General features: G+C 54.3%; 1 protein-coding gene across 4 annotated transcripts; it reads right to left on the bottom strand.

Moving 5' to 3' along the window:
• Positions 1 to 154: 154 nt before the first annotated feature.
• On the bottom strand, positions 155 to 25,688 carry spaca6 (sperm acrosome associated 6). 4 transcript variants are annotated; one of them, XM_086004040.1, is made up of 9 exons: positions 25,161 to 25,687; positions 22,636 to 22,719; positions 19,627 to 19,695; positions 17,372 to 17,395; positions 13,128 to 13,208; positions 10,621 to 10,724; positions 8,084 to 8,240; positions 4,580 to 4,775; positions 155 to 360 (listed from the first exon to the last, which is right to left on the bottom strand). In XM_086004040.1, the coding sequence occupies exons 1-9, from the start codon at positions 25,378 to 25,380 to the stop codon at positions 327 to 329; spliced, it is 969 nt and encodes a 322-aa protein (XP_085860166.1). In that variant the 5' UTR covers positions 25,381 to 25,687; the 3' UTR covers positions 155 to 326. The 4 variants fall into 4 exon arrangements, with proteins under 4 accessions (XP_085860166.1, XP_085860168.1, XP_085860167.1 ...); XM_086004042.1 differs by lacking the exon at positions 13,128 to 13,208 and having other exon boundaries at positions 25,161 to 25,688; XM_086004041.1 differs by lacking the exon at positions 19,627 to 19,695 and having other exon boundaries at positions 25,161 to 25,688.
• Positions 25,689 to 27,202: the final 1,514 nt, after the last annotated feature.

Here is a 27,202-nt window from a genome sequence, read left to right as displayed (position 1 = left end):
AGTGCAGTGCTCCCTCAGTTCTTCCGCTGCCTGGAACCAGTGCAGCTCCCTCTTGAAGGCCTGTAGAGGGTCAGCACCCTCCACGTGTGTGTGAAGAGGTCCCGCAAGAACCCCATCCCCACCCCAAGAGCACATAAGTGAGGACAGCAAAGTGCACTTTAATGAGATATTTATTTTCTTCCATATACATTTAAGACGAGTGCCTCGGGCACCAGACCTGAACTGCCAACTGATCGTCCGTCCCGAGGTCCTTTGGCTTGCTGCGGCTGCTCGGCCAGGAATGTCGTCACATTCTGCCTCTTTCCACCGCGCGCCCCACACAAAGCTCAGCTCGATTTCGTAGCCCATCGATAAACAGCCCTGCCAAGACAGAAAGTAAAAGACTCCCATTTCTCCAGCGCCTTTCACCACCTCAGGACGTTCCAAAGCGCTTCACAGCCAATGAAGGACTGTTTTTGAAGTGTGGTCATTGTTGTAATGTGGGAAACGCGGCAGCCAATTTGCGCACAGCAAGCTCCAACAAACAGCAATGTGATAATGACCAGATCATCTGATTTAGGGATGTTGGTTCAGGGATAAATATTGGCCCCAGGACACCGGGGAGAACTCCCCCCTTCCTCTTCTTCAATAGTGGCCGTGGGATCTTTTACATCTACCTGAGAGAGCAGACGGGGCCTCGGTTTAACCTCTCATCTGAATTATGACACCGCCGACAGTGCGGCACTCCCTCAGTACTGCCCCTCCGACAGTGCAGAGCTCCCTCAGTACTGCCCCTCCGACAGTGCGGCGCTCCCTCAGTACTGCCCCTCCGACAGTACAGCGCCCTCTCAGTACTGCCTCTCTGACAGTGCGGCACTCCCTCAGTACCGCCCCTCCGACAGTGCGGCGCTCCCTCAGTACCGACCCTCCGACAGTGCGGCGCTCCCTCAGTACTGCCCCTCCCACAGTGCGGCGCTCCCTCAGTACCGCCCCTCCGACAGTACGGCTCTCTCTCAGTACTGCCCCTCCGAAAGTGCGGCGCTCCCTCAGTACTGCCCCTCCGACAGTGCAGCACTCCCTCAGTACTGCCCCTTTGACAGTCCGGCGCTACCTCAGTACTGCCCCTCCGACAGTGCGGCGCTCCCTCAGCACTGCCCCTCCGACAGTGCGGCGCTCCCTCAGTACTGCCCCTCCGACAGTGTAGGGGGCTGGAGGAGGTTACAGAGATAGGGAGTGTTGTAGGGGCTGGAGGAGGTTAAAGAGATAGGGAGTCTTGTAGGGGGCTGGAGGAGGTTACAGAGATAGGGAGTGTTGTAGGGGCTGGAGGAGGTTACAGAGATAGGGAGTGTTGTGGGGCTAGAGGAGGTTACAGAGATAGGGAGGGTTGTAGGGGGCTGGAGGAGGTTACAGAGATACGGAGGGTTGTAGGGGCTGGAGGAGGTTACAGAGATAGGGAGAGTTGTAGGGGCTGGAGGAGGCTACAGAGATAGGGAGGGTTGTAGGGGGCTGGAGGAGGTTACAGAGATAGGGAGAGTTGTAGGGGCTGGAGGAGGTTACAGAGATAGGGAGGGTTGTAGGGGGCTGGAGGAGGTTACAGAGATAGGGAGTGTTGTAGGGGGCTGTAGGGGGTTACAGAGATAGGGAGGGGTGTAGGGGGCTGGAGGAGGTTACAGATATAGGGAGGGTTGTAGGGGGCTGGAGGAGGTTACAGAGATAGGGAGAGTTGTAGGGGCTGGAGGAGGTTACAGATATAGGGAGGGTTGTAGGGGGCTGGAGGAGGTTACAGAGATAGGGAGGGTTGTAGGGGGCTGGAGGAGGTTACAGAGATAGGGAGTGTTGTAAGGGGCTGGAGGGGGTTACAGAGATAGGGAGGGGTGCAAGGAGGGATTTGAAAACGAGGATGAGAATTTTAAAACTGAGGCGTTGCCGGACTGGGAGCCAGTGTTGGTCAGCGAGCAATAGTGGGGTGACGGGTGAACAGGGACTCGGTCGGTGCGAGTTAGGACACGGGGGCAGTGGAGTTTTGGATGAGCTCAAGTTTAGGGAGGCTTAGAAGGCGGGAGGCTGACCAGGAGAGTGTTGGAATAGTCGGAGTCTGGAGGTAACGGAGGGGGGGATGAAGGTCTCGGCAGCAGATGAGCTGAGGCAGGGGTGGAGACGGCGATGGGGTGAGATGAAGAGGGGTGAGAGGAGGCTGGCGTTGATGGGGTGAGATGAAGAGGGGTGGGAGGAGGCTGGTGTTGATGGGGTGAGATGAAGAGGGGTGAGAGGAGGCTGGTGTTGATGGGGTGAGATGAAGAGGGGTGAGAGGAGGCTGGCGTTGATGGGGTGAGATGAAGAGGGGTGGGAGGAGGCTGGTGTTGATGGGGTGAGATGAAGAGGGGTGAGAGGAGGCTGGTGTTGATGGGGTGAGATGAAGAGGGGTGGGGGGAGGTTGGTGTTGCTGGGGTGAGATGAAGAGGGGTGGGAGGAGGCTGGTGTTGATGGGGTGAGATGAGGAGGGGTGGGAGGAGGCTGGTGTTGCTGGGGTGAGATGAAGAGGGGTGGGGAGGAGGCTGGTGTTGATGGGGTGAGATGAGGAGGGGTGGGAGGAGGCTGGTGTTGATGGGGTGAGATGAAGAGGGTGGGAGGAGGCTGGTGTTGATGGGGGTGAGATGAAGAGGGGTGGGAGGAGGCTGGTGTTGCTGGGGTGAGATGAAGAGGGGTGGGAGGAGGCTGGTGTTGATGGGGTGAGATGAAGAGGGGTGGGAGGAGGCTGGTGTTGATGGGGTGAGATGAAGAGGGGTGGGAGGAGGCTGGTGTTGATGGGGTGAGATGAAGAGGGGTGGGAGGAGGCTGGTGTTGATGGGGTGAGATGAAGAGGGGTGGGAGGAGGCTGGTGTTGATGGGGTGAGATGAAGAGGGGTGGGAGGAGGCTGGTGTTGATGGGGTGAGATGAAGAGGGGTGGGAGGAGGCTGGTGTTGATGGGGTGAGATGAAGAGGGGTGGGAGGAGGCTGGTGTTGATGGGGTGAGATGAAGAGGGGTGGGAGGAGGCTGGTGTTGATGGGGTGAGATGAAGAGGGGTGGGAGGAGGCTGGTGTTGATGGGGTGAGATGAAGAGGGGTGGGAGGAGGCTGGTGTTGATGGGGTGAGATGAAGAGGGGTGGAGGAGGGCTGGTGTTGATGGGGTGAGATGAAGAGGGGTGGGAGGAGGCTGGTGTTGATGGGGTGAGATGAAGAGGGGTGGGAGGAGGCTGGTGTTGATGGGGTGAGATGAAGAGGGGTGGGAGGAGGCTGGTGTTGATGGGGTGAGATGAAGAGGGGTGGGAGGAGGCTGGTGTGGATGGGGTGAGATGAAGAGGGGTGGGAGGAGGCTGGTGTTGATGAGGTGAGATGAAGAGGGGTGGGAGGAGGCTGGTGTTGATGGGGTGAGATGAAGAGTGGTGGGAGGAGGCTGGTGTTGATGGGGTGAGATGAAGAGGGGTGGGAGGAGGCTGGTGTTGATGGGGTGAGATGAAGAGGGGTGGGAGGAGGCTGGTGTTGATGGGGTGGGATGAAGAGGGGTGGAGGAGGCTGGTGTTGATGGGGTGAGATGAAGAGGGGTGGGAGGAGGCTGGTGTTGATCGGGTGAGATGAAGAGGGGTGGGAGGAGGCTGGTGTTGACGGGGTGAGCTGAAGAGGGGTGGGTAGAGGCTGGTGTTGATGGGGTGAGATGAAGAGGGGTGGGAGGGGGCTGGTGTTGATGGGGTGAGATGAAGAGGGGTGGGAGGAGGCTGGTGTTGATCGGGTGAAATGAAGAGGGGTGGGAGGAGGCTGGTGTTGATGGGGTGAGATGAAGAGGGGTGGGAGGAGGCTGGTGTTGATGGGGTGAGATGAAGAGGGGTGGGAGGAGGCTGGTGTTGATGGGGTGAGATGAAGCGTGGTGGGAGGAGGCTGGTGTTGATGGGATGAGATGAAGAGGGGTGGGAGGAGGCTGGTGTTGATGGGGTGAGTTGAAGAGGGGTGGGAGGAGGCTGGTGTTGATGGGGAGATGAAGAGGGGTGGGAGGAGGCTGGTGTTGATGGGGTGAGATGAAGAGGGGTGTGAGGAGGCTGGTGTGGATGGGGTGAGATGAAGAGGGTGGGAGGAGGCTGGTGTTGATGGGGTGAGATGAAGAGGGGTGGGAGGAGGCTGGTGTTGATGGGGTGAGATGAAGAGGGGTGGGAGGAGGCTGGTGTTGATGGGGTGAGATGAAGAGTGGTGGGAGGAGGCTGGTGTTGATGGGGTGAGATGAAGAGTGGTGGGAGGAGGCTGGTGTTGATGGGGTGAGATGAAGAGTGGTGGGAGGAGGCTGGTGTTGACGGGGGAGATGAAGAGTGGTGGGAGGAGGCTGGTGTTGACGGGGGAGATGAAGAGGGGTGGGAGGAGGCTGGTGTTGATGGGGGAGATGAAGAGGGGTGGGAGGAGGCTGGTGTTGATGGGGTGAGATGAAGAGTGGTGGGAGGAGGCTGGTGTTGATGGGGTGATGAAGAGTGGTGGGAGGAGGCCCATGCTGAGCACAAACACCAGCCCGGGCCGAATGACCTCTTTCTGTGCCGGAGACTCGATGTAAAGTCTGTGCGGAAAACCGATGAACTCACCCTCCAGCGAGCACGACAAAGATTGTCCCCATCGCGATGGCCGTTGTGAGCTGGGCTTCTGTCTGCTTGTCTATCCTCTTCTCCGGTGGCAGTAGGGGCTTGGCGGTGGGAGGATTCAGGAGAGAATGTTTCTCCAGCAGTACATCCTGGAACATGGCCTGGAGGTCAATGCTGCTTTGCAGGGTGCTCCTGGCCACTGTGAAGGGGATGGAGTGGGGTTACAGATTGAGAAACAATACTGGGCCATCCTGGCTCAAAGCAACTTCCACAGCCAATGAAATACTTCTTTCGGTCGCTGTTGCAGGTATCGCGGCAGCCAATTCACCCACAGCGAGTTCCCTGAAACAGCAAAAATCAGCAGAACACATGAAATAGGAGCAGGAGTCGGCCATTCGGCCCCTCGAGCCTGCTCCGCCATTCAGTGAGATCATGGCTGGTCTGACCTGGGCCTGAACTCCACTTTCCTGCCTGTTCCCCGTAACCCTCGACTCCCAAACGGGGCGATACCAAATTTCTGCCTCCCCAAAAGCTTTTAAAAGTTGCCTCCTAGTGTCCTTGCACCTAAACAAAAGAGCTTGGCCTTGAAGTTCAGTGGGCTGCGCTACCTGTTAGTGCCCAAAGAGGGCACTTAGTGGGTTTAACGCCACTGGCCACGCCTTCCGCTAAATTAAGCGGGACGCTAATGGCGGCGCTAGCCGTTAGCGCTGCACCGCTACTGATGGCGTCATCGGTGGGCGCAGCGCCCCGCTACCGCCCCGATTGCGAAATTTGGTAGCGCCCCCTGCTTTAACACCGGTCGCAATTTGCGACCGGTTCAGGGGGGGCCTACATGCGGCGATAGAGGCGCGGAGGTGCGGGGCGGCCATTTTCTTTACTGGCCGCCTGCCAGCACCTCTTCGCGCCGCCGTCCCCGGCCTCCTGAGACGCCCCCGCCCCCCGCATTGTGCCGGCTGTGTCCCAAGAACCCGGCACTTCTCCTCGGTGCTGGACTCTTTTGCCGGCACTCGCGATTGCCGATCGCGCTGCAGCAGGCCCCTCCCCTTTAAGAAGGGGAGGAAGGCCTGCAGTACCGCAATGCGCCGTGCCGCAGCGTGTGGCGCTGCGGCACGTTGTGCTGCAATTTTCAGTTGCAGCGCCCCAAGAGGGATGCGGGGCGCCTCGAGTAGCGCTGCGCTTCCGTCTGGGGCGCTGAAACTGAATTTCCGGCGGGCGGCTGCGACTCCTTCCGGGGCGGCCACTGAATTTCTAGGCCCTTAACTTTAAAAGCCTCCTGTAGAGTCGCATAACGATCGAGGAATTTCTTCACCCAGAGAGTGGTGAACCTGTGGAATTCTCTACCACCGAAGGCAGTAGAGGCCAATTCATTAAATATATTCAAGAAGGAGTTGGATATATTTCTTAAGGCTAAAGGGATCAAGGGATATGGGGAGAAGGCAGGGACAGGGTACTGAGTTTGGATGATTAGCCATGATCTCATTGAATGGCGGAGCAGGCTCGAGGGGCCGAATGGCCTCCTCCTGCTCCTATCTTCTATGTTTCTGTGGGGGAAATATTCAGTATCGCCCCATTTGGGGCGCGATTATCAGCCGTGCGCAAAGTTTAGCGCCTGGCGCTAATTATCACCTCCGACTGTAAACTTGGCCTCTATCGCCCCTGGAGGTGATTGGAGCGCTAAATCAGGTGCTACACACCTGTCCTAAGGCGCTAACGCTGAGGAGCGAGGCGCTACCTCAGAGCGCTGGCAAAGCTCATGTGATGTCAGTCAGCAATGGAACACAGACACACTGGCGCCGGCCAGTTCTTAAAGGGGAGAGTCGATCTTGCTCTCCATCCACGTCCTGCTCATTGCAGCCTTGAATCTTGGCCTGGAGAGACCTGTACATCAAATCTGCTGGAAAGAACAATGGAGAGGCCCAGGGAAAGAGCTCAGAGTGCAGCCTCCACAGTCTCTTCTAAATCGATGCCAGGAAGGTCAAATCAAAATGAACCTGCAAAGTGCTGCTCAGTACCCAGGACTCCTTCACACAGCGTTGAATCTCTCCAGAAGTCTCTCTCTCCCTCTCTCAGAATCCGTGGTGCAAAAATGTCACCAACAAAAAAAGGCAGGAAGCGGTCGCCTTTAAATAGCGCTCCCCCAGTCCCTTTCTGACTGCAAAACGCTCCCCTCAACCTGTCGTTGCTAGCAGCAGACGTTAAGGCAGGGAGTGCCACTCAATATCCAGTCCGGGGCGCTAACAGGGCGTTGCACACTCCGACTGACGTCACGATCTGTCGGTGCAGGAGATTGTGGCGGGAGTGTTTAGCGCCGCCGCAAAATGTCTAGTTAATTTCACGAGCGGCGTAAACATCGCCGCGCCAGGGCGCTCGTTGCTTTGCACCCCATTAGCGCCCTCTTAGAGCACTAACGGGAGGCGCAAACAACTGAATTTTCCCCCCCATTGTTTCTACGTGGAAACTCGCTTCGCGCCGAACATAAATTGCGGTTCAAGCTCCGCGATCTTTTGTGTTGGTCGGTTCGAATTCGGGGCGAATCGCGGCCGGAAAAAGAAATAACCCCAGGCCCCCTGTGTCCACACCCCTCGCCGGGAACAGAGATGGGCGGTGGGGAATCGAAGCCTTTGGAGAGAGAGGGCAGGATTTTCATCGGGCCGTGGGGGCGGGATTGGAGGTGTGTGGGGGGTTAAAATAGCGAAATCTGGGGGCACGAACCCATCCCGCCCCCAACCCGCCTCCATGCCAGTTTCAAAGGAGGCGGGTACCCGCCCCGCGCTGGGAGCCGCCTCCCCGAGGCAGGGAGGGGATTAGTGCCAATTAACTGCCTGTTAACAGGTAGTTAACAGGCAGTTTTTAGCCTAATCTCTATTTTTATTCCTGAAGTGTGGGATTCCCGACGGCTCCAAACCACGCCAAGTTAGCGAGGCGGACCGTCGGGCTGAAGGGCTTGGAGGGTTCGAGATGTCTGATGTTCAGGTGAGTGATGGGTGCATGAGTGAAGAGGTAAGTGTGTTTGGTGTGTGTAAAGTGTTTATAAAGAAGTTTTACTTACCTTTACAGCCTTCCTTCCTTCAGGTCTCGGGAGTCCCTCATCTCACCGGCACAGAAAGCAGAATGGCCGCCAGCTGTCAAAATCTGCAGCATTCAGCTTTCTGTTCCGGAGAGATCTCTAAATCATTCTGAGAGGAAGGAATTAACTTGGAGTACAGATTGTCAGTGTTTGACAGCTTCAAACAGCTGTCAAACGCTGATATTTCATCTGTCAAAAGCTTTTGACAGATGAAATGTCAATCTGTGACGTCACCTGTTGCCGGGTGGCCCTTAATTGGCCTGCTGAGCCCGCTGGGCGGCCTGAACAAGGTCAATCAGGGGACAATCGCGTGGGTTGGCCACAACTCGATGGAGGCGGGACTACAACCCCGAAAGTTGTAGTCCCGCCTCCTACCCAACTCCTCAATCAAAATCCAGCCCAGAAAGCACAAAAGAAATAAAAAAACTGGGACAACTCACCAACCAGATAGAAGAAGCGCCGTAGGAGAATGGTCTTCTTTCTGAGGACGTCGCACAAGTAGGTTCCCGTGTTGCTCATCTTGACGTTTTGTATGGTGAGGGTGTCGTCACTCCCCACGTGCAGAAGCTTGAACTGTGCGAGAACGTCACTCCTGACCTGGAAATTTACCATTCGGGTGGGAGTTACACACAGGCGGGCCGAGCGCCCCGTGGCATTGCTCACAGTGCGAGAGAAGCGCCATACCGTGACAGACAGACATCAACAACAACTTGCATTGATCCAGCACCTTTAACATAGTAAAACATCCCAAGGCGCTTCACAGGAGCGTAAATCAGACAAAACCAGACACACCGAGCCACATAAGGATATATTAGGACAGGCGACCAAAAGCTTGGTCATAGAGGTCGGTTTTAAGCAGCGTTTTAAAGGAAGAGAGAGAGGCGGAGAGGTTTAGGGAGGGAATTCCAGAGCTCGGGGCCCAGGTGGCTGAAGGCACAGCCGCCAATGGTGGAGAGATGGAAATCGGGGGATGTGCAAGAGGCCGGAATTGGAGGAGCGCAGAGACCTGGGAGGGTTGTAGGGGCTGGAGGAGGTTACAGAGATAGGGAGGGTTGTAGGGGGCTGGAGGAGGTTACAGAGATAGGGAGGGTTATAGGGGCTGGAGGAGGTGACAGAGATAGGGAGGGTTGCAGGGGCTGGAGGAGGTTACAGAGATAGGGAGGGTTGTAGGGGCTGGAGGAGGTTACAGAGATAGGGAGGGTTGTAGGGGCTGGAGGAGGTTACAGAGATAGGAGGGTTGTAGGGGCTGGAGGTGGTTACAGAGATAGGGAGGGTTGTCGGGGCTGGAGGAGGTTACAGAGATAGGAAGTGTTGTAGGGGCTGGAGGAGGTTACAGAGATAGGGAGGGTTGTCGGGGCTGGAGGAGGTTACAGAGATAGGAAGGGTTGTAGGGGCTGGAGGAGGTTACAGAGATAGGGAGGGTTGTAGGGGGCTGGAGGAGGTTACAGAGATAGGGAGGGTTGTAGGGGCTGGAGGAGATTACAGAGATAGGAAGGGTTGTAGGGGCTGGAGGAGGTTACAGAGATAGGAAGGGTTGTAGGGGCTGGAGGAGGTTACAGAGATAGGGAGGGTTGTAGGGGCTGGTGGAGGTTACAGAGATAGGAAGGGTTGTAAGGGCTGGAGGAGGTTACAGAGATAGGAAGGGTCTTAGGGGGCTGGAGGAGGTTACAGAGATAGGGAGGGTTGTAGGGGCTGGAGGAGGTTACAGAGATAGGGAGGGTTGTATGGGCTGGAGGAGTTTACAGAGATAGGGAGGGTTGTAGGGGCTGGAGGAGGATACAGAGATAGGGAGGGTGGTAGGGGGCTGGAGGAGGTTACAGAGATAGGGACGGTTGTAGGGGCTGGAGGAGGTTACAGAGATAGGGAGGGTTGTAGGGGCTGCAGGGGGTTACAGAGATAGGGAGGGTTGTACGGGCTGGAGGTGGTTACAGAGATGGGGAGCGTAGTAGGGGGCTGGAGGAATTTACAGAAATAGGGAGGGTTGTAGGGGGCTGGAGGAGGTTACAGAGATAGGGACGGTTGTAGGGGCTGGAGGAGGTTACAGAGATAGGGAGGATTGTAGGGGCTGGAGGAATTTACAGAGATAGGGAGTGTTGTAAGGCTGGAGGAGGTTCAAGAGATAGGGAGTGTTGTAGGGGCTGGAGGAGGTTACAGAGATAGGGAGGGTTGTAGGGGCTGGAGGAGGTTACAGAGATAGGGAGGGTTGTAGGGGCTGGAGGAGGTTACAGAGATAGGGAGGATTGTAGGGGCTGGAGGAGGTTACAGAGATAGGGAGGGTTGTAGGGGCTGGAGGAGGTTACAGAGATAGGGAGGGTTGTAGGGGCTGGAGGAGGTTACAGAGATAGGGAGGGTTGTAGGGGCTGGAGGAGATTACAGAGATAGGGAGGGTTGTAGGGCTGGAGGAGGTTCAAGAGATAGGGAGTGTTGTAGGGGCTGGAGGAGGTTACAGAGATAGGGAGGGTTGTAGGGGCTGGAGGAGGTTACAGAGATAGGGAGGGTTGTAGGTGCTGGAGGAGGTTACAGAGATAGGGAGGGGGAGCGAGGAGAGATTTGAACACAAGGATGAGAATTTTAAAATCGAAGCGTTGCTTAACCGGGAGCCAGTGTCGGTCAGCGGAGGAATGCGGGGTGATGGGTGAGCGGGACTCGGTGCGAGTTAGGACACGGGGGCAGCGGAGGTTCGGATGAGCTCAAGTTTACGGAGGGTAGGATGTGGGAGGCCGGGCAGGAGAGCGTCGGAATAGTCAAGTCTGGAGGTACCAGAGACACGGGTGAGGGTTTCAGCGGCAGATGGGCTGAGGTAGGGGTGGAGTTGGGTGATGTTATGGGGACAGCCAGATAGATCTCCCATCCATCGAGAGGAGCGAGGAGAGAGTAGGTAAAGCAGAGAGACAAGTGGGGGAATGTGCGTGGGGTGAGCGGGGGGGGGCGTTGGAGGGAGGGTAGGCAAAGTAGAAGGTTAAAATCTGATACTTACCTTCGATGCAAACATCCAAGTGACCGTATCAATCTTAGGGATAACGAACGTGGACTGACATTTCATCGACACCTGCCTGGTCTCCTTAACCGTGATATCTTCGACTGAAAGATTTTGCAAGACACTGAATCAGCACCTTCTACATCAGCGGACTCCCCGACCATGAGAGGCCCCATTGACTGAAGCACATCTCTGCTAACCACCAATGGGTCAGAACACGGCAGCTCGCCTCCGAACTCAGGGTTCGGCCCAGCGGGGTGAACTCTCTGCTTCTGTGCTTCTGTGTGTGCGTCTGTATTTACAGGGGTACCCCGGGAGTGTGTCAGTATTTACAGGGGGTCCCCGGGAGTGTGTCAGTATTTTCAGGGGGTCGCCGGGAGTGTGTCAGTATTTACAGGGAGTCCCCGGGAGTGTGTCAGTATTTACAGGGGGTCCCCGGGAGAGTGTCAGTATTTACAGGGCGTCCCCGGGAGTGTGTCAATATTTACAGGGGGCCCCAGGGAGTGTGTCAGTATTTACAGGGTGTCCCCGGGAGTGTGTCAGTATTTAAAGGGAGTCCCCAGGAGTATGTCAGTATTTACAGGGGGTCCCCGGGAGTGTGTCAGTATTTACAGGGGGTCCCCGGGAGTGTGTCAGTATTTACAGGGAGTCCCCAGGAGTATGTCAGTATTTACAGGGGGTCCCCGGGAGTGTGTCAGTATTTACAGGGGGTCCCCGGGAGTGTGTCAATATTTACAGGGGGCCCCAGGGAGTGTGTCAGTATTTACATGGGGTCCCCGGGAGTGTGTCAGTATTTACAGGGCGTCCCCGGGAGTGTGTCAGTATTTACAGGGAGTCCCCGGGAGTGTGTCAGTATTTACAGGGGGTCCCCGGGAGTGTGTCAGTATTTACAGGGGGTCGCCGGGAGTGTGTCAGTATTTACAGGGAGTCCCCAGGAGTATGTCAGTATTTACAGGGCGTCCCCGGGAGTGTGTCAGTATTTACAGGGGGTCCCCAGGAGTGTGTCAATATTTACAGGGGGCCCCAGGGAGTGTGTCAGTATTTACAGGGGGTCCCCGGGTGTGTGTCAGTATTTACAGGGGGTCGCCGGGAGTGTGTCAGTATTTACAGGGAGTCCCCGGGAGTGTGTTAGTATTTACAGGGGGTCCCCGGGAGTGTGTCAGTATTTACAGGGGGTCCCCGGAGTGTGTCAGTATTTACAGTGGGTCCCCGGGAGTGTGTCAGTATTTACAGGGAGTCCCCGGGAGTGTGTCAGTATTTACAGGGGGTCCCCGGGAGTGTGTCAGTATTTACAGGGGGTCCCCGGGAGTGTGTCAGTATTTCCAGGGACTCCCCGGGAGAGTGTCAGTATTTACAGCGGGTCCACGAAAGTGTGTCAGTATTTACAGGGAGTCTCCGGGAGTATGTCAGTATTTACAGGGGGTCCCCGGGAGTGTGTCAGTATTTACAGGGGGTCCCCGGGAGTGTGTCAGTATTTACAGGGGGTCCCCGGGAGTGTGTCAGTATTTACAGGGAGTCTCCGGGAGTATGGCAGTATTTACAGGGGGTCCCCGGGAGTGTGTTAGTATTTACAGGGGGTCCCCGGGAGTGTGTCAGTATTTACAGGGAGTCCCCAGGAGTGTGTCAGTATTTACAGGGGGTCCCCGGGAGTGTGTCAGTATTTACAGGGAGTCCCCGGGAGTGTGTCAGTATTTACAGGGAGTCCCTGGGAGTGTGTCAGTATTTACAGGGAGTCCCCAGGAGTGTGTCAGTATTTACAGGGGGTCCCCGGGAGTGTGTCAGAATTTACAGGGGGTCCCCGGGACTGTCAGTATTTACAGGGGGTCCACGGGAGTGTGTCAGTATTTACAGGGAGTCCCCGGGAGTGTGTCAGAATTTACAGGGGGTCCCCGGGACTGTCAGTATTTACAGGGGGTCCCCAGGAGTGTTTCAGTATTTACAGGGGGTCCCCGGGAGTGTGTCAGTATTTACAGGGGGTTCCCGGGAGTGTGTCAGTATTTACAGGGGATCCCCGGGAGTGTGTCAGTATTTACAGGGGGTCCCCGGGAGTGTGTCAGTATTTACAGGGTGTCCCCGGGAGTGTGTCAGTATTTACAGGGGGTCCCCGGGAGTGTGTCAGTATTTACAGGGGGTCCCCGGGAGTGTGTCAGAATTTACAGGAGGTCCCTGGGACTGTCAGTATTTACAGGGGGTCCACGGGAGTGTGTCAGTATTTACAGGGGGTCCCCGGGAGTCTGACAGTATTAACAGGGGATCCTGCAGTGTGCATCCAGGATTGGTTCATTATTTGCCCAGGGGTGCAGAGTTCAAGAGGGGCGAAATTCGGTGGGTTAGCGCCTCCCGTTAGTGCCCCCAGGGGGAGGAGGAGGCAATAAGGGGACGCTAATGACTTAGCACCCCTACGTCTACCCTCAAGGGTGTTGTCGGTGTTAATGAGACTTGAAGCTGGTGAGCAGGTCATAGTACCGCGGTGAGGGAAGCTGAAGTCAATTATAAGTTGGACGTACTTGGACAATCGAAGGGGATTCCTTCACAGGCCCTCACTCTACAGTAGCGGCAGTCAAAGTAATTGGAAGCCCTGTTTATCCCTGTAGAGAGGACAATGCAGTTAGGGGCAGAGGCAGAAACATTCGCAGCAACCTGTCCCACCATCAGGAACTTCTAAAGAGGGAGTCCCACCATCAGGAACTTCTAAAGAGGGAGTCCCACCATCAGGAACTTCTAAAGAGGGGGTCCCACCATCAGGAACTTCTAAAGAGGGAGTCCCACCATCAGGAACTTCTAAAGAGGGAGTCTCCCCATCAGGAACTTCTAAAGAGGGAGTCCCACCATCACGACCTTCTAAAGAGGGAGTCCCACCATCAGGAACTTCTAAAGAGGGAGTCTCCCCATCAGAAACTTCTAAAGAGGGTTTGTCTCCATCAGGACCTTCTAAAGAGGGAGTCCCACCATCAGGAACTTCTAAAGAGGGAGTCCCACCATCAGGAACTTCTAAAGAGGGAGTCTCCCCATCAGGAACTTCTAAAGAGGGAGTCTCACCATCAGAAACTTCTAAAGAGGGAGTCTCCCCATCAGGAACTTCTAAAGAGGGAGTCCCACCATCAGGAACTTCTAAAGAGGGTTTGTCTCCATCAGGACCTTCTAAAGAGGGAGTCCCACCATCAGGAACTTCTAAAGAGGGAGTCCCACCATCAGGACCTTCTAAAGAGGGAGTCTCCCCATCAGGAACTTCTAAAGAGGGAGTCCCACCATCAGGACCTTCTAAAGAGGGAGTCCCACCATCAGGAACTTCTAAAGAGGGAGTCCCACCATCAGGAACTTCTAAAGAGGGAGTCCCACCATCAGGAACTTCTAAAGAGGGAGTCTCCCCATCAGGAACTTCTAAAGAGGGAGTCCCACCATCAGGACCTTCTAAAGAGGGAGTCCCACCATCAGTAACTTCTAAAGAGGGAGTCCCACCATCAGGACCATTTAAAGAGGGAGTCCCACCATCAGGAACTTCTAAAGAGGGAGTCTCCCCATCAGGACCATTTAAAGAGGGAGTCCCACCATCAGTAACTTCTAAAGAGGGAGTCCCACCATCAGGACCATTTAAAGAGGGAGTCCCACCATCAGGAACTTCTAAAGAGGGAGTCTCCCCATCAGGACCTTCTAAAGAGGGAGTCTCCCCATCAGGAACTTCTAAAGAGGGAGTCCCACCATCAGTAACTTCTAAAGAGGGAGTCCCACCATCAGGACCATTTAAAGAGGGAGTCCCACCATCAGGAACTTCTAAAGAGGGAGTCTCCCCATCAGGAACTGCTCAAGAAGCTTAAAAACCTTCACACACAATGAAGCGCGGCGGCTGCAGGTACTCGTAGCAGGAATCCTGCGCACAGCAAGATCCCGCCAATCAATGTCCAGTGAATGCATTTGGACATTGGTCCCACCCCTGCTTGTCCTGTTCGTAATGGAACGTCCCCAGTCGTGCATCCAACTAGATTTTGGACAAACTGATGGTGCGATCGCCACAAGGGCCAATGTTGCTTTCTACCAATCTCATTGGCCAATAGTAAATTATTGCTCTCGGTACGGTCTGGGGATGAGCCAGACAGTTTTCAACCTCGGCGTCCCACTTGACCCCGAGCTGAGCTTCCGACCCCGTGTCCGCTCCATCACCAAGACTGCCTACTTCTACCTCCGTAACATCGCCCGTCTCCTCCCCTGCCTCAGCTCATCTGCTGCTGAAACCCTCATCCAGGCCTTTGTTACCTCTAGACTTGACTATTCCAACGCTCGCCTGGCTGGGCTCCCACCATCCACCCCAAGCAAACTTGAGGTCATCCAAAACTCCGCTGCCCCGTGTCCTAACTCGCACCCAGTCCCGTTCACCCATCACCTCACCCCCGTCGCTCGCTGACCTACACTGGCTCCCGGTCCGGCAACGCCTCGATTTCAAAATTCTCATCCTCGTCTTCAAATCCCTCCTCGCCCCCCTCCCTACCTCTGTAACCTCCTCCAGCCCCTACAACTCTCCCTAGCTCTGTAACCTCCTCCAGCCCCCTACAACCCTCCCTATCTCTGTAACCTCCTCCAGCCCCTACAACCCTCCCTATCTCTGTAACCTCCTCCAGCCCCTACAACCCTCCCTATCTCTGTAACCTCCTCCAGCCCCTACAACCCTCCCTATCTCTGTAACCTCCTTCAGCCCCCTACAACCCTCCCTATCTCTGTAACCTCCTCCAGCCCCTACAACCCTCCCTATCTCTGTAACCTCCTCCAGCCCCTACAACCCTCCCTATCTCTGTAACCTCCTTCAGCCCCCTACAACCCTCCCTATCTCTGTAACCTCCTCCAGCCCCTACAACCCTCCCTATCTCTGTAACCTCCTCCAGCCCCTACAACCCTCCCTATCTCTGTAACCTCCTCCAGCCCCTACAACCCTCCCTATCTCTGTAACCTCCTCCAGCCCCTACAACCCTCCCTATCTCTGTAACCTCCTCCAGCCCCCTACAACCCTCCCTATCTCTGTAACCCCCTCCAGCCCCTACAACCCTCCCTATCTCTGTAACCCCCTCCAGCCCCTACAACCCTCCCTATCTCTGTAACCTCCTCCGGCCCCTACAATACTCCCTATCTCTGTAACCTACTCCAGCCCCTACAACCCTTCCTATCTCTGTAACCTCCTCCAGCCCTACAACCCTCCGAGATCTCTGCGCTCCTCCAATTCCGGCCTCTCGCGCATCCCCCCGATTTCTATCGCTCCACCATTGACGGCCGTGCCTTCAGCCGCCTGGGCCCCGAGCTCTGGAATTCCCTCCCTAAACCTCTCCGCCTCTCTCTCTCCTCCTTTAAGACCCTCTTTAAAACCGACCTCTTTGACCCAGCTTTTGGTCACCTGTCCTAATATCTCCTTTTGTGACTCGGTGTCAAATTTTGTTTGATAATCGCTCCTGTGAAGCAGCTTGGGACGTTTTACTACGTTAAAGGCGCTATAGAAATGCAAACTGTTGGGTTGTTGTCTATCAGGTCACCCCTCAGCCTTCTCTTTTCCAGAGAAAAGAGCGCCAGCCCGTTCAGTCGCTCCTGATAGTTATAACCTCTCTGTTCCGGTATCAGCCTTGTAAATCTTTTTTGCACCCTCTCCAATGCCTCAATGTCCTTTTTGTAATAGCTAATATTTAGTGGGGGTTGTCCTTTTTAACAAGGCGATGCCATTTTATTCATTCTCGGGATGTGGGCATCGCTGGCAAGGCCAGCATTTATTGCCCATCCCTAGTCGCCCCTTGAGAAGGTGGTGGTGAGCCACCTTCTTGAACCGCTGCAGTCCGTGTGGTGAAGGTGCTCCCACAGTGCTGTTAGGGAGGGAGTTCCAGGATTTTGACCCAGCGACGATGAAGGAACGGCCGATATATTTCCAAGTCAGGATGGTGTGTGACTTGGAGGAGAACTTGGAGGTGGTGGTGTTCCCGTACGCCTGCTGCCCTTGTCCTTCTAGGTGGAAGAGGTCGCTGGTTTGGGAGGTGCTGCCGGAGAAGCCTTGGCGAGTTGCTGCCGTGCATCTTGTAGATGGTCCACACTGCAGCCACGGTGCGCCGGTGGTGGAGGGAGTGAATGTTTAAGGTGGTGGACGGGGTGCCAATCAAGCGGGCTGCTTTGTCCTGGATGGTGTCGAGCTTCTTGAGTGTTGTTGGAGCTGCACTCATCCAGGCAAGTGGAGAGTATTCCATCATGCTCCTGACTTGTGCCTTGTAGATGGTGCTTGTAGTGTTACCTTCATTGTCGCTGTTGTTCGACAGACAGAGATTTCAACCAATGCCATTAAAGACAGTTGCAGACAGGATAGCAGGGATTAGGGCTTGGGGTCAGTTTAGACGGTAAGGACCGTTGGCCTTCACATTTATTTATTTTATACCTTGACATGATGACTACAACACCGCCCTTGTCCCGAAGAGATATCCCTACATCACAGAGCTGCAGAATCGCCTGTACAATCGAGAGCAAACGCCTCTTACTATATTGTCCTGGGGCCAATATTTATCCCTCAAACCAACATCACTAAAACAGATGATTTGGGTCATTATCACATTGCTGTTTGTGGGAGCTTGCTGTGCGCAAATTGGCTACCGCGTTTCCGACATTACAACAGTGATCACACTTCAAACAAAGTCCTTCATTGGCTGTGAAGCTCTTTGGGACGTCCTGAGGTGGGGAAAGGCGCTGGAGAAATGCGAGATCTTTGTTTTTCTTTAATGTAAATGAAACCACTTACCACAGGTGTCGTTACAGGGTGTTGCTGAAAGAGACAGACAGAGAGAAAGTAATTACATTCGCGGAACTCCAGGTTTAAGGTTGCATAGAATTATACCGAATCCACCGCACAGAAAGAGGCCATTCGGCCCAACCAGTCCGTGCCGGTGTTTATGCTCCACACCAGACTCCTCCCACCCCATTTCATCTCACCCCATCAACACCAGCCTCCTCCCACCCCTCTTCATCTCACCCCATCAACACCAGCCTCCTCCCACCCCTCTTCATCTCACCCCATCAACACCAGCCTCCTCCCACCCCTCTTCATCTCACCCCGTCAACACCAGCCTCCTCCCACCCCTCTTCATCTCACCCCGTCAACACCAGCCTCCTCCCACCCCTCTTCATCTCACCCCGTCAACACCAGCCTCCTCCCACCCCATTTCATCTCACCCAGTCAACACCAGCCTCCTCCCACCCCTCTTCATCTCACCCCATCAACAACAGCCTCCTCCCACCCCTCTTCATCTCACCCCGTCCACACCAGACTCCTCCCACCCCTCTTTATCTCACCCTGTCAACACCAGTCTCCTCCCACCCCTCTTCGTCTCACCCCATCAACACCAGCCTCCTCCCACCCCTCTTCATCTCACCCCATCACCATATCCTTCTATTCCTTTCTCCCTCGTGTGTTTATCCAGCTTCCCCTTAAATGCATCTCTGCTCTTCGCCTCAACCACTCCCTGTGGTAGCGAGTTCCCCATTCTCACCACTCTCTGGGTAAAGAAGTTTCTCTGAATTCCCTATTGGATTTATTGGTGACTATCTCATATTCATGGCCCCTAGCTTTTCTCTCCGTGTCTGCACAGTGCTCCAAGTGTGGTGTAACCAAGGTACACGGAGACCAGAACTGTGCACAGTGCTCCAAGTGTGGTCTAACCAAGTTATACGGAGACCAGAACTGTGCACAGTGCTCCAAGTGTGGTCTAACCAAGTTATACGGAGACCAGAACTGTGCACAGTGCTCCAAGTGTGGTCTAACCAAGGTATATGTAAACCAGAACTGTGCACAGTGCTCCAGGTGTGGTCTAACCAAGGTATATGTAAACCAGAACTGTGCACAGTGCTCCAAGTGTGGTCTAACCAAGGTATATGTAAACCAGAACTGTGCACGTTGCTCTTTTTATCCGATTTCCCACATTTTTAATGGCCCCTCCGATTTTTCTCCTCATTGTTTTTGCTCAGTGCAGTGTGTGGGAGATACACTTGCTAAGGAAAGACATACTTGCCATAGAGGGAGTGCAACGAAGGTTCACCAGACTGGTTCCTGGGATGGGGGGATTGTCCTATGAGGAGAGATTGAGTAGACTAGGCCTATATTCTCTAGAGTTTAGAAGAATGAGAGGTGATCTCATTGAAACATACAAAATTCTTACAGAGCTTGACAGGGTAGATGCTGAGAGGTTGTTTCCCCCTGGCTGGAGAGTCTAGAACCAGGGGGCACAGTCTCAGGATAAGGGGTTGGCCATTGAGGACTGAGATGAGGAGGAATTTCTTCACTCAGAGGGCGGTGAATCTTTGGAATTCTCTACCCCAGGGGGCTGTGGAGGCTCAGTCGTTGAGTATATTCAAGGCTGAGATCGATAGATTTTTGGACTCTCGGGGAATCGAGGGATATGGGGATCAGGCGGGAAAGTGGAGTTGAGGTCGAAGATCAGCCATGATCTTATTGAATGGCGGAGTAGACTCGAGGGGCCGAATGGCCGACTCCTGCTCCTATTTCTTATGTTCTTATGTAAGCTTCAAAGTCTGGAAATCCTGGAAGGTTGGCAATGAACTCTCCACAGTCTTGTGGCCTTTTGACACTCACTTTCAGGGTCATCTGGAGGGGTGGGTGGATGGTTAGCGATTGGGTAATGGTGGGAATCGAGAAGCATCCGGGAAGGCGCCGAACACCTCGAGTCTCTTCGCCGGGAGCGAGCGGAAGCCAAGCGCAGGCAGCGCAAGGAGCGCACGTCAACCCAAGCACCCCATCCACCCGCCCCTTCAACCACCGTCTGCCCCACCTGTGACAGAGACTGTAGGTCCCGCATTGGACTCATCAGTCACCTGAGAACTCATGTTTAATGTGGAAGCAAGTCATCCTCGGTTCCCAGGGACTGCCTAAGAGAAGAATGGTGGGGCCTTATCTCGGCAAGGAGTCGGTCCCTAGCGGCGGGGGAGGGGTGGGCGAAGGGGGAGGCAAACTGGTCGAATATAAATCAAGAGAGGGACAACCTTTCTTCAGATTCAACACTTTGTGCAGGACCTCCTTCTCTACGTTGTCCAGTAGGCTTGCGTAGGATTCTAGGAAAAGCAGAGATATCAGAGAGTTAATGGCGATGATACATTGAACAAGATTCTGAGGGGGATTGACAGGGTAGATGCTGAGAGGCTGTTTCCCCCTGGCTGGAGAGTCTAGAACCAGGGGTCACAGTCTCAGGATTTTTAGACTGTAGGGGAATCGAAGGATATGGGGCTCGGGCGGGAAAGTGGAGTTGAGGTAGAAGATCAGCCGTGATCTCACTGAATAGCTGAGCAGGCTCGAGGGGAAGTATGGCCTCCTCCTGCTCCTAATTCATATCTTCTTATGCAATGTCACTGTCAGGGTAACTGTTGCATCTGTTACGGAAAATTAATTGTTTTATAGAATCATCGAACCACACAGCACGCAGGAGGAGGCCACTCGGCCCATCGTGCCTGTGCTGGCTCTTTGAACGAGCTCTCCAATTAGCCCCACTCCCCCCTGCTCTTTCCCCACAGCCCTGTGAATTTTTCCCCTTCAAGTATTTCTCCAATTTCCCTTTTGAAAGTTACTATTGAATCTGCTCCCACCGCCCTTTCAGGCAGCGCGTTCCAGATCACAACAACTCGCTGCGTAAAAACAATTCTCCTCATCTCCCCTCTGGTTCTTTTACCGATTATCTTCAATCTGTGTCCTCTGGTTACCGACCCTCCTGTCACTGGAAACAGTTTCTCCTTATTTACTCCATCAAAACCCCTCATGATTTTGAACACCTCAATTAAATCTCCCCTTAACCTTCTCTGCTCTAAGGAGAATGACCACAACTTCTCCAGTCTCTCCACATCACTGAAGTCCCTCATCCCTGGGACCATTCTGGTCAATGTCCCCTTAACCTTCTCCGCTCTAAGGAGAACAACCCCAGCTTCTCCAGTCTCTCCACATCACTGAAGACCCTCATCCCTGGGACCATTCTGGTCAATCTCCTCTTAACCTTCTCTGCTCTAAGGAGAACAACCCCAGCTTCTCCAGTCTCTCCACATCACTGAAGTCCCTCATCCCTGGAACCATTCTGGTCAATCTCCCCTTAACCTTCTCTGCTCTAAGGAGAACAACCCCAGCTTCTCCAGTCTCTCCACGTCACTGAAGTCCCTCATCCCTGGGACCATTCTGGTCAATCTCCCCTTAACCTTCTCTGCTGTAAGGAGAACAATCCCAGCTTCTCCAGTCTCTCCACATCACTGAAGTCCCTCATCCCTGGTCCCATTCTGGTCAATCTCCCCTTAACCTTCTCTGCTCTAAGGAGAACAACCCCAGCTTCTCCAGTCTCTCCACATCACTGAAGTCCCTCATCCCTGGGACCAGTCTGGTCAATCTCCCCTTAACCTTCTCTGCTCTAAGGAGAACAACCCCAGCTTCTCCAGTCTCTCCACGTCACTGAAGTCCCTCATCCCTGGGACCATTCTGGTCAATCTCCCCTTAACCTTCTCTGCTCTAAGGAGAACAACCCCAGCTTCTCCAGTCTCTCCACATCACTGAAGTCCCTCATCCCTGGGATCATTCTGGTCAATCTCCTCTTAACCTTCTGTGCTCTAAGGAGAACAACCCCAGCTTCCCTACTCTCTCTTATTGTTCCTTTCCCCCTGCCCCCTTCCTTTATTGTCCTCCTCTTCCGATTAAGAACTATGCCTTTAATCCCATTCCCTTGTCCTTTCCCCCATTCAACCCATTGCCCCTGTGCTGGCTCTCTGAAAGAGTGATCCCCTCATTTTGGTAATTTGTCACATTGCTGTTTGCGGGAGCTTGCTGTGCACAAATTGGCTGCCGCGTTTCCTTGCAATGGCGATTACACTTCCAAAAACAATGTGCTTCATTGGCTGCGAAGCGCTTTGGGATGTCCCCAAGGTGGTGAAAGGCGCAAAGACTTTCCTTTCTTTATCACCTGTGGATGAGAATCTAACCGCCTCCCCTTGACATTCAACGGCATTACCATCACCGAATCCCCCACCATCAACATCCTGGGGGGTCACCATTGACCAGAAACTTAACTGGACCAGCCACATAAATACTGTGGCCACAAGAGCAGGTCAGAGGCTGGGTATTCTGCGGCGAGTGTCTCACCTCCTGACTCCCCAAAGCCTTTCCACCATCTACAAGGCACAAGTCAGGAGTGTGATGGAATACTCTCCACTTGCCTGGATGAGTGCAGCTCCAACAACATTCAAGAAGCTCAACACCATCCAGGACAAAGCAGCCCACTTGATTGGCACCCCATCCACCACCTTAAACATTCACTCCCTCCACCACCGGCGCACCGTGGCTGCAGTGTGGACCATCTACAAGATGCACTGCAGCAACTCGCCAAGGCTTCTTCGGCAGCACCTCCCAAACCCGCGACCTCTCCCACCTAGAAGGACAAGGGCAGCAGGCGCACGGGAACACCACCACCTCCAAGTTCCCCTCCAAGTCACACACACCATCCTGACTTGGAAATATATCGGCCGATCCTTCATCGCCGCTGGGTCAAAATCCTGGAACTCCCTCCCTAACAGCACTGTGGGAGCACCTTCATCACACGGACTGCAGCGGTTCAAGAAGGCGGCTCACCACCACCTTCTCAAGGGGCAATTAGGGATGGGCAATAAATGCCGGCCTCGCCAGCGATGCCCACATCCCATTAGCGAATAAAATAATCTCCCTCTGGGACTAACTGGACCGCTCTTCGATGGAAACAGTGCAGATTCGATGGGCCGAATGACCTCCTGCAGCGCCGTACTGTCCTACGATACTACGGCTCCCCGTCGTCCCATCTTTTTAACTGGATGCAAGTTCCACCCACCTCCCCCCCACCCCCGCCTCCACAAGAATGTCCGCTTCACATAGCTGCTACCCGCCTCACGAGCAAGAACCCAGCGAGAGAGAGAGAGACAGAGAGAGACAGAGAGAGAGAGAGACACAGAGAGAGAGAGGCAGAGAGAGAGAGAGAGAGAGAAAATAATATGTACCTCCCGGCAGTTCTTTGTGTCTTTTCCTTATAAATGCCAGAGCCTTTTTGTAAATCGATTTCAACTTGCTGTAGTCTGTCTCGGCTGCGGAGTAGAAAAGAATACCCACGGGTTAGATGCCGGCCTTGGTGAGTGGGAGGGTTCGGTGAGAGCCACAGGTTACGCGAGTGGGCAAGAACGTGGCAGATGGACTATAATGTGGGGGAACATAGAACGAGTAGAGGAACAAGGATGTCTTGCTGCAGTTGTACAGGGCCTTGGTGAGACCACATCTTGAGTATTGTGTGCAGTTTTGGTCACCTTATCTGAGGAAGGACGTTCTTGCCATGGAAGGAGTTCAGCGAAGATTCACCAGGCTGATACCTGGGATGGCAGGATTGACGTATGAGGAGAGATTGGGTCGATTGGGCTTATACTCGCTGGAGTTTAGAAGAATGAGAGGGGATCTCATTCAAACATACACAATTCTTACAGGGATTGACAGGGTAGATGCTGAGAGGATGTTTCCCCCTGGCTGGGGAGTCTAGAACCAGGGGGCACAGTCTCAGGATAAGGGCTCGGCCATTGAGGACTGAGATGAGGAGGAATTTCTTCACTCAGAGGGCGGTGAATCTTTGGAATTCTCTGCCCCAGAGGGCTGTGGAGGCTCAGTCGTTGAGTGTATTCAAGGCTGAGATTGATAGATTTTTGGACTCTAGGGGAATCGAGGGATATGGGGATCGGGTGGGAAAGTGGAGTTGAGGTCGAAGATCAGCCATGATCTTATTGAATGGCGGAGCAGGCTCGAGGGGCCGAATGGCCGACTCCTGCTCCAAATTCTTATGGACGCTTCTCAGACACCAACTCTTGGCCAATTTCAGAACTCCACTGCACGTTAGCCTGCCCATTCGCTCATGGGTGGCTCTGGTAGGTTGGTAGACCTGCTGGGCAACCTGGGTCGAGAGATTAAAAAGGGGGCAAGGATGGACACTGAGTGGCTTCTCGGGCTTAAATCAGACAGTGGTTGAGCTGAACGGAGCATTTTACTCACACTTCTAAAAGGATGATACCAGAACTTAGAGGATATATCTATCAGGAAAGACTGAACAGGCTGGGGTTCTTTTCTCTAGAAAAGAGAAGGCTGAGGGGTGACCTGATCGAGGGCTTTAAAATTATGAAGGGGTTCGCTAGGGTAGACGTGGAGAAGATGTTTCCACTTGTGGGGGAGACCAGAACTAGGGGCCATAAATATAAGAGAGTCACTGATAAATCCAATAGGGAATTCAGGAGAAACTTCTTTCCCCAGAGAGTGGTGAGAATGGGGAACTCGCTACCACAGGGAGTGGTTGAGGCGAAGAGCAGAGATACATTTAAGGGGAAGCTGGATAAACACACGAGGGAGAAAGGAATAGAAGGATATGGTGATGGGGTGAGATGAAGAGGGGTGGGAGGAGGCTGGTGTTGATGGGGTGAGATGAAGAGGGGTGGGAGGAGGCTGGTGTTGATGGGGTGAGATGAAGAGGGGTGGGAGGAGGCTGGTGTTGATGGGGTGAGATGAAGCAAGGTGGCAGGAGGCTGGTGTTGATGGGGTGAGATGAAGAGCGGTGGGAGGAGGCTGGTGTTGATGGGGTGAGATGAAGATGGGTGGGAGGAGGCTGGTGTTGATGGGGTGAGAGGAAGCAAGGTGGCAGGAGGCTGGTGTTGATGGGGTGAGATGAAGAGGGGTGGGAGGAGGCTGGTGTTGATGGGGTGAGATGAAGAGGGGTGGGAGGAGGCTGGTGTTGATGGGGTGAGATGAAGAGGGGTGGGAGGAGGCTGGTGTTGATGGGGTGAGATGAAGAGGGGTGGGAGGAGGCTGGTGTTGATGGGGTGAGATGAAGAGGGGTGGGAGGAGGCTGGTGTTGATGGGGTGAGATGAAGAGGGGTGGGAGGAGGCTGGTGTTGATGGGGTGAGATGAAGAGGGGTGGGAGGAGGCTGGTGTTGATGGGGTGAGATGAAGAGGGGTGGGAGGAGGCTGGTGTTGATGGGGTGAGATGAAGAGGGGTGGGAGGAGGCTGGTGTTGATGGGGTGAGATGAAGAGGGGTGGGAGGAGGCTGGTGTTGATGGGGTGAGATGAAGAGGGGTGGGAGGAGGCTGGTGTTGATGGGGTGAGATGAAGAGGGGTGGGAGGAGGCTGGTGTGGAGCATAAACATCGGCACAGACCAGTTGGTCTGAATGGCCTGTTACTGTGCTGTGCTGTACGTTCTATGTACCAACGAGGTCCTTTTGGTCGGGTTTTGAACGGGATATCTTGCTCTTCGACACCGACACACGATATCCTTATCTTCAGTCTTTGGGCATGCCCTTAAAGGTCGCCGTCAGTCCTGAGCCTGAGAAGGGCCCTAACGCATAATTATCCCTCCCCTCACCGTGTGATTCACAGCAGACATGACTACCCCCCTCAAGGTCCCCCAGTGATGTGACAAGGTGGGCGCAACGTCGGGGGACGCGAGAGGTGCGCCAGGCTGGTTAACCCCCCTGCCCCCCGTGGCTTTGCCACTCACCAACCCGCGTCCAGTAGACTGGCCGCTGCTCCATCAGTTTCTCGATCGGGTTCCAGCAGAAGTCCTCTCGCAGCTGAGCGGCCGTCTGGCCCACGTCCTCCTTGCAGAACTTCTCGGCGCTCTTGGCGAAACAGGAGTAGCAGGAGTGGACGCTGCCCAGGCCACCCGCCACCAGGAGGAGGAGGAGGGGGAAGAGGGCGGAGGGGCTCCTGCCAAACATGGCGTCCGGCACTGATTCAGTCGCGAGGTTCCACCTCCCTCACCCCCCTCCACTCCCCACCTCACCAATCACCCAGGGTCATGACTGTTGGCACAGCACCCTTCTGCAAGCTTCAGCGACACTCAGTTTCTCTTGAAATACCTGACCGAAGGGCCCAGGCCATTGGCAAGAAGGTTGATGTGCTGTTGGCACGGAATGTGAAGTCAATCCAGCAGAGACCTGGTCACCCACCGCCGCCCAGCCCCTCCACAAGCAATTAAGGACACTTGCAAAGACCTGGTTCGCAAAGGTCCAGTGCGTCACATCCTACTTGCTCCCCTCTCTCTGGCGTTGCCCCCCCCCACCCCACCGCCGCCCTCATCACACCACAAAGGGTTTGTCTGTGCTATGACACCATTGCCATTCTGATGTCAGAGTGCACGCTGATGTCACAGGTGTTTAAGACGATTGAAGAATTCGATAGGGTCGAGAGAGTGAGAAATTATTTCCTCTGGTGGCTGGGAGTAATAGAAACATAGAAACATAGAAGATAGGAACAGGAGTAGGCCATTCGGCCCCTCGAGCCTGCTCCGCCATTCAATGCGATCATGGCTGATCATCCAAGTTCAGTACCCTGTCCCTGCTTTCTCCCCATATCCCTTGATCCCTTTAGCCTTAAGAAATATATCCAACTCCTTCTTGAATATATTTAATGAATTGGCCTCTACGGCCTTGTGTGGTAGAGAATTCCACAGGTTCACCACTCTCTGGGTGAAGAAATTCCTCCTCATTTCTGTCCTAAATGGCTTACCCCTTATCCTTAGACTGTGACCCCTGGTTCTGGACTCCCCGACCATCGGGAACATCCTTCCTGCATCTAGTCTGTCCAGTCCTGTCAGAATTTTATAAGTTTCAATGAGATCCCCTCTCATTCTTCTGAAATCCAGCAAGTATAAGCCCAATCGACCCCATCTCTCCTCATACGTCATTCCTGCCATCCCAGGTATCAGCCTGGTGAATCTTCGCTGAACTCCTTCCATGGCAAGAACGTCCTTCCTCAGATAAGGCGACCAAAACTGCACACAGTACTCCAGGTGTGGTCTGACCAAGGCCCTGTACAACTGCAGCAAGACATCCTTGTTCCTGTACTCGAATCCTCTCGCTACGAAGGCCAACATACCATTTCCCTTCTAAACCGCCTGCTGCACCTGCATGCTTACCTTCAGCGACTGGTGCACAAGGACACCCAGGTCTCATTGCACTTCCCCTTTTCCCAATCTATTGCCATTCAGATAATAATCTGTATCCAGAACAAGGGGGCAGAACCTTAAAGTTAGAGCCAGGCTGTTCAGGGGTGATGTCAGGAAGCACTTCTTCACACAAAGGGTAGTGGAAATCTGGAACTCTCTCCCCCAGAAAGATGTTGAGTCAATTGAAAATGTCAAAACTGAGACTGATAGCTTTTTGTTGGGTAAGGCAGGTAGATGGAGTTAGGTCGTAGGTCAGCCCTGATCTGATTAAATGGCAGAACAGGCTCGAGGGGCTGAATGGGCCTCCTCCTGTGCCTGTGTAACAGGCTCGAGGTGCTGAATGGGCCTCCTCCTGTTCCTGTGTAACAGGCTCGAGGGGGCTGAATGGGCCTCCTCCTGTTCCTGTGTAACAGGCTCGAGGGGGCTGAATGGGCCTCCTCCTGTTCCTGTGTAACAAGCTCGAAGGGGCTGAGTGGGCCGCCTCCTGTTCCTGTGTAACAGGCTCGAGGTGCTGAATGGGCCTCCTCCTGTTCCTGTGTAACAGGCTCGAGGGGCTGAATGGGCCTCCTCCTGTTCCTGTGTAACAAGCTCGA

This window comes from Somniosus microcephalus, chromosome 12, assembly GCF_052327205.1.
Source record: "Somniosus microcephalus isolate GS21.2 chromosome 12, FLI_Smic_1.0, whole genome shotgun sequence".
In the NCBI taxonomy this organism is placed as follows: Eukaryota; Metazoa; Chordata; class Chondrichthyes; order Squaliformes; family Somniosidae; genus Somniosus; species Somniosus microcephalus.
Note: the sequence above shows the minus strand (reverse complement) of the source record. Positions and strands in the feature narration are given on the sequence as shown.